Below are 6,901 nucleotides of genomic sequence, written 5' to 3' on the forward strand. Positions count from 1 at the left end.
TGACCGAAGCTCTTGATCTTTAAAAATCAAGTACAATCATTATACAATATTTCATTAATAGGGAATAATTGATAAATGTATAAAAATATAAAATGTGGTTTGATAGCAAATTAGACAACTCTTCACTAGAGACCAAATTACACAGAAATTAATAACTATAGGTCACCTTAATGCCTTCAACAATGAGCAAAGCCCTTACCGAATAGGCATATATAAAAAGCCCCAAAATGACAAATGTAAAGCTATTCAAACGAGAAAATTAACGGCCTAATTTATGGAAAAAAAATGAACGAAAAAACAAATATGTAAGAACTGTTTGATGTGGAAATGATAGAGTGTGATGTGATTGCCAATTAAAACAACTATCAACAATTTGAAGAGACCAAATTATAATAGAAAATAGCAACTAAATGTTTACGTACGGTGTAAACAATTAGCAAATCTCAAGAGCACAAACCCAATGACGAAACAGTTGAGAATTAAGGCAAATTAACAGACATCAAACAACAATAATTAATGACGTCGTTTTAAGTTTTATTGCAATGGATGTGACCGCGATATACGTGATTTCAAACCATCTTTTTCTTGAAACAAGCATGTACCTAATTTAGGAATACGGCAGTTTTTTTAACCGTTTCGTTTTTGATAACGTTTTTTTTTCTGTGGACTTACTCCTTTTAAATTTTGTTTATATACTAGATATTAAGTATGAAGGGAGAGTTATTTCTCTATGTATGAATACATTAATATATATCATAACACTATCATGTTTACTAGACAACTTCAACGTCAAGGATCAAATCACTTGAACTTTCTTTCCAGGGAATTCGAAGGTGCCATTAGAAATCATTTATTTAATGGCCGGTTGGATTTGACAAGTTTAAACATACAACGAGGACGTGATAATGGATTACCATCGTATACAGCATGGCGGGAGTTCTGTGATCTTTCTGTTCCTTCGTCAGATGATGATTGGGACTCACCTCCAGACTTACTGAACAGAGGGAAATTGCGCAAGCTGTACAAGTAGGTATATGTAATTTGATGACACATAAGTACGTGACAAATGAAAATGATATTTTATACAAATATATCATGCTTACAAGGGGTATTTGCCAAAAATACCGGTTGAGAGGTACAAATTTCCAGAGCCGTTAGGCGAGGGAAATTTGATTACCTCGAAACCGGTATTTTTGGCAAATACCCCTTGTAAGCATGATATATTTGTTTAATTCCACCGAATGTTCCACCTCAGAAAGTTTATTGTAATCAGGTATCATATGAAATTTCGACTTGTATGTATAATTTTTGTATACACTGTAGCTGTGCTCTTTGCGCAGTCAAATTGCATTGATGGTATAATCATTTCTTATCATTTTTTTATGTACAGTCACTGACTGTATATATTTCTCCCTTTTTATGATAATAAGCTGGTTCTCGGCTGACTACTTCACTTTGTTCATCAGTTTTAGTGAAGCGTAATACAAGTGGATTCCAGTTTTCTGTGACCGGTTGACAATTCGTTTCCGTTGAGTTTTATTTATGACGTCATTCCCGGAATTTTTACGTCATTCGCTCCAAATTCAATAATGATGGTTTTTATCCTAAATATTTCATCTGGAACCATATATTTAGAATGACCATGAATTTGCCATATTAGAATAGAAATAATTCATTGAGTTATTTTTAGACATGGTATTCCCCATCTGCCATGGTATTTGTTAGGGCATTTCCCATCTGCCATGGTATTTGCTAGCAAATACCCCGGTACATGGAATTCCCTAATGGCAAATACCCCGGCAGAGAAAAGAAAATCTCAATATATAGAAATTGGTGAAAAATACCATGTTTCTCATCCAATCAAAATACAGCATTATTACATAAGGTGGAATTATACAAAAAATAAATTACTTTAAATTATTACTAGCAGCACTAACAAAATATACAAAATTCGTTTTCCATGATAATATTTTATTATTCATTGAATTTATAGGAGTGTTCATGATATTGACCTCTATGTTGGAGGCATATTAGAAAGACGAATGAAAACTTCTGCTGGAGACCAATCTAACCTGGGTCCAACATTTGCTTGTATTCTTGGCAAACAATTTCAGCAACTGAAGCTCGGCGATAGATTTTGGTACGAGCGACCACATCCAGAGGGATTTAGGGAAGGTTTGTATTGAAGTTCAAGTTATTGTTGAAGTTATATTTCAACTACACCTTGCTGATTGCAATTTTAGTAAAATCGATACAATTCTCCAAAATTTTCTGTTATGTTGCATTTGAATCTTGATAAACCCATCAAAGTAGTTAAACAATAAACAATTCAAATAAATCAGTTTGGGCAGATTTTTCTACGACATGCTTATACCATTCCAGGAACATCTGATGTTGTATTGAGTTTTCAATGGTGTCCTCATTGTCAAAAGCTTTAGTTTTTGGATGTTTCCTGTAAGTATGTTGTTCCGTTCGACTCTATTGTTGCTTTACTCTGTTTATTTTATGTGGCATGTTGCATATTACTGTGGAAAATCAATTAAATCATCTACTATTTCACGTTTAAATGTGATAGTCCATGCTATCAGTTTATCTTTATTTATCTTAATATGTAATATGCAAGTCACCTATTTCAGGTATTAACCAGCGATCACAAAAAAACTTCCGACTACGGTTAAATTGATCGTAAGTTATACTGAAATGTTCATGACTTACGAGTATTTTCTAGTAAAACAATTGTGAAATGAGTCGCAAGTTTGCCTACGATCAACAAAACAGGTCTTTATGCAACATATCAATGAACAAGAGTAAATTAAAATGTGGTCCTAAGAATCATTCCGTCAGAATCATAAATTCATAAAAATAAAGTGAAAAAGAAATTATTTTGAATTGTCATCTCTTATTCTTTTTGTGTCTAGGATTCATGATTTGATTAGCGGTAAGAACTATAAACTTATTATTTAAGTCTAAAATAATAGCCACGTTCATGTTGTTTAATCAATATCGTTTTATTCCATTTTTTAAAGATGCCTTTGACTTTCAATAATGATATGTTGTAGAGCAACTTCAAGAGATAAGAAAAGTAACGTTGGCGACTGTGCTTTGTGCAAACACAGACGGACTGACCGAACTACAAACACTCGCGCTTAGAAGACCAAGCAGAAGGTAAAACTATTCTTGTAATAGACGAGAGGCGAAAGCTTCCAAAGAGATAACCAATCCCATAAGTCTGAAACGAACTGTCATAGCAAAAAACGAAAAACGACCAAAAGCCAAACAATAGTATACAAAACACAAGATAAAAAACTAAAAGACTGGGCAACACAAACCTCAATAAAAACGGGAGTGATCTCAGGTACTCCGGCTCAAGAATTGTAGGCAATATGCAATTATATTCATGAGTTTCTTTTAACATATATTCTTATATTTGATATATTTCTTTTTAGTGATGATGAATACAAAAAGAATATAGATAATACGTCAATGTCAACTCCAAACACACAAGAAAATAAATCGACCTTGTAAATTTCAACCTATTGTCTTCGACTATAGACAAAGTGCTATACAGTTTTTCATTTCCTATCAAAAGTCTGAGGTTTTCTCAGGGCACTACAGCTTCTTCTACCAATAAAAACTGGCCGCCACGAAATATCAAAAAAGCGGTGCTTAATTGTGGCGTTAAAGCAAAAAAAAAATCATATCAAATCAAAATACAGTTTTTCAAAGTGACTATAAATCGTCCGTGTCCGATTAGCTGTGAAAATCTTAACAGAAACCGTCAACCATCTGCTTAGCGGGCAAATGTATCATTCACGTAAAATTAAGATCAGATCTTAAGATTTCTGGAGAGACTACATATTTATCAAAATGTTATTACTAAAATATCAATTTGATTAACCTATCCCACAACGATGTTAGTGTTTGTTTGCAGTTTATGCTTACGTATTGCATTTGTTTTAGGAGAAACTGTAATGACGAACGATTTATTCCAAAGATTGATTTTAATAAATGGAAATAGATATTGGTGAGACATTATGAAGTAAGTAATTGGCGAGAAGGTTATTAACAGACCATCATCAATAAAAAAAATATATAATCGTATGTGTAACAAATTATTAAGCTTTCAAAGAAGCTTAAATCCAGCGCCTCAATGCTCCTGAATCAGTCTAAGTACAAAATACTGTGAGGGAAGTTATAATTGGTCACTCTTCATTTTCAACAATTATTAACATAAAAATTCATTGACCTAAGGTTTAAATAATATCAAGTCGTTGCTTTATGTTGATTTAATCTATGTAACTTCACAGATGAGGTCAAAACACTTATAATTAAAATCAAATATTTTGTCTGAATTGATCGAGGATGTGACATTTTAAAATCCAAACACGAAATTGAATAGAAAAAAAAATTTCACACGTGAATTCTAGAAGATATTATATTTTCAGTGTCCACAGTAATTTCGATGCAAATATTTAAGATATAATTAAATGTTGTTTTAAAACATTACTTCACTTACAGTCAAAGAAAATGGTATTTTATCTATCTTGCGAACAACATTTTATTTCTGGTATCTATGATGATTTTTACACAACCACTGGGTCGATGCCACTAATATTGGAGGTCTTCTCCCCAATGGTTTCACCAGCCCAGTAGCCAGAACTTCTGTGTTGACATGACTTATTGTTGATATGTTCATAATCATTACATTGAAATATAACTGTTTGCATAACTTTTTCAAAATACTAAGGATACTAAAATAATCAGAAATAGGTTACATTACCTGTATTTGGCAAATCCTTGAGGAATTTTGTATCCTCAATATTTAAACTCTTCAACGTCGTACCTAGTTACCTTTGATAACTATTGACCTGTTAAATTGCTTTGATTCGGGGTCTCTGATGAGACTTGCAGACAAAATGTTGATCCTAGTTTCTATGTTGAGTACATTTACAACCGACATTATGATATTAGCTTCATAATGTGTCATTATATAGCAACGTTATTACATTAAGTTTCTTTATATATAACTAGCTCCATTATCAAAGTTCCATTGAATAACTTGCCACAATACCAAAGTGTCGTTATGTTTCACAGTGACATTGTCGAAGTTGCATTATATTTAATAGCGATAATTTCGAAGTTTCATCAAGTTTGATGACGAAAAATTATATAAAAACACACTGTATTGTAGAATTGATCAGTTATCTTCTTATTGTTCTTTATTTTAGGTTAAAACTGACCAACGACAGGACTGCCTCAAACAAATTATGATAAAAGATATGTCTGTTATCTTTATAGTTTCTCCTTTTAATAAACACATATTTTTCTTGTTGATGTAGGCTTAATTCATTCAATCAATTATAAATTGTCCGAAGTTTTTGTTGGTTCCATTTATTGAACATATTGCCTCGGAATTGTTCCCAGATTTTTAGAATCTATAAAGAGATGTATATGTCTTTGTGTTTCTGTGTTGTTCGATAGTTTGCCACATACATTCTTTCATTCAAGAAATACGGTTTTAAAAAAAGCAGTAAAAAAGTCGACCCAATGAAAAAATTGTACATAATGACCTTTTTGTATTTAAAAGTCAAAAGGGATCGGCATCTTGACTTTAAATGTGATGATACAAAGTGTAATATTAATCACTAAAACCATTATTTACCTCGAAATAAGATATTGAATAACTAAATTTTCAGAGGTTAATAGCTTATATTAAAATTCAATATGTATATTTTTGAGTTTCCCTTTGTACCACAAGGGGACAGTCGTAATCAACACATTACATTTATAGGCTTGGGTTATCGTATTTCCTTTGTATTTTGTATTCTAGAATAAAGAATACTGTCATTTCATAATGGGTAGACTTAAAGTTGATTTCAGTTGTGAAAACATTTCATTCAACATTAACCGCATAACTGCCAAAAAAAGTATTACTTTGCATTCAGACTTAGCACAAAAGACGAAAATCAAGAAAGGAATTGAATAATACCAATTATGTCGTAGGTAAAGAGATGTTAGTAAATTGTTATATTTATTTAATTCATTATGTAAGAGAACAATAGGGAAAGCACATCAATCTGTATAATTATCTTGCAAAGGTGACATAAAGGAAGACTTATTGGACTGATCATTGTCCAAATTTGGATCACAATTTCAACAGTGACTTAAAGTGGACTGTATGTTTAGAAAAAAGTTCTACCAAATCAAAGAAGACGGGATTCAAAATTATTATGAAACTGTCTATTCTAGAGGTGGCGTGAATCAGATGTGGATACTTAAAAATTCCAAAGATCTTTTAGAGTACATATAATCTAACTCTCTTTCATCTTGTGACAGTATTAAAACATTTGACTTTTCTACTCTTTACACAAGTATTCCACATTCCAAACTAAAAGACAAATTGAAAGAGTTGGTATTGCTATGTTTCATTAAAAAGAATGGCCAACGTTGACACAAGTATCTTGTCTTAGGGAGGGATAAATCCTACTTTGTAAAGGATCACTCTGATTCAAACAAAAAATCTCTGAAACTGATATTATCAAGATGCCTAATTTCTTGATTGACATATTTGTTACGTTCGGAGGACGTGTGTTTCAACAGGCTGTCGGCATTCCAATGGGAACAAATTGTGCCGACTTGTTTCTTTATTATTTTCAGGCTGACTTCATGCAGGAACTTCTTAGGAAGAAAGATAAGAAATTAGCGATATCCTTTAACTCTACTTTCCGCTATATAGATGATGTTCTTTCACTAAATAATTCAAAATTTGGTGACTATGTGGATTGCATCTATCCCATCGAACTAGAGATAAAGGATACTACATATACAGTTAAGTCGGCCTCATAATTGACTTACATCTAGAAATTGACAATGAGGGTCGGTTGAAAACAAAACTTTACGA

General features: G+C 32.1%; 1 protein-coding gene across 1 annotated transcript; it reads left to right on the top strand.

The window, feature by feature from the left end:
- Positions 1 to 811: 811 nt before the first annotated feature.
- Positions 812 to 5,330, top strand: LOC143062826 (peroxidase-like protein 3). The gene is made up of 5 exons (XM_076234638.1): positions 812 to 1,026; positions 1,994 to 2,175; positions 3,060 to 3,165; positions 3,961 to 4,039; positions 5,229 to 5,330. Exons 2-4 carry the CDS (start codon positions 2,043 to 2,045, stop codon positions 4,016 to 4,018), a joined length of 297 nt encoding a protein of 98 aa, XP_076090753.1. The 5' UTR covers positions 812 to 1,026; positions 1,994 to 2,042; the 3' UTR covers positions 4,019 to 4,039; positions 5,229 to 5,330.
- Positions 5,331 to 6,901: the final 1,571 nt, after the last annotated feature.

This window comes from Mytilus galloprovincialis, chromosome 2 (assembly GCF_965363235.1).
Source record: "Mytilus galloprovincialis chromosome 2, xbMytGall1.hap1.1, whole genome shotgun sequence".
Classification (NCBI taxonomy): Eukaryota; Metazoa; Mollusca; class Bivalvia; order Mytilida; family Mytilidae; genus Mytilus; species Mytilus galloprovincialis.

Excerpts from the sequence above, each read along its gene's own strand:
- LOC143062826 (XM_076234638.1), top strand. The coding sequence starts at position 2,043 with ATGAAAACTTCTGCTGGAGACCAATCTAACCTGGGTCCAACATTTGCT. Across the intron at positions 2,176-3,059 it reads TCCAGAGGGATTTAGGGAAG|AGCAACTTCAAGAGATAAGA; the intron begins GTTTGTATTGAA and ends GATATGTTGTAG. Across the intron at positions 3,166-3,960 it reads CTTAGAAGACCAAGCAGAAG|GAGAAACTGTAATGACGAAC; the intron begins GTAAAACTATTC and ends CATTTGTTTTAG.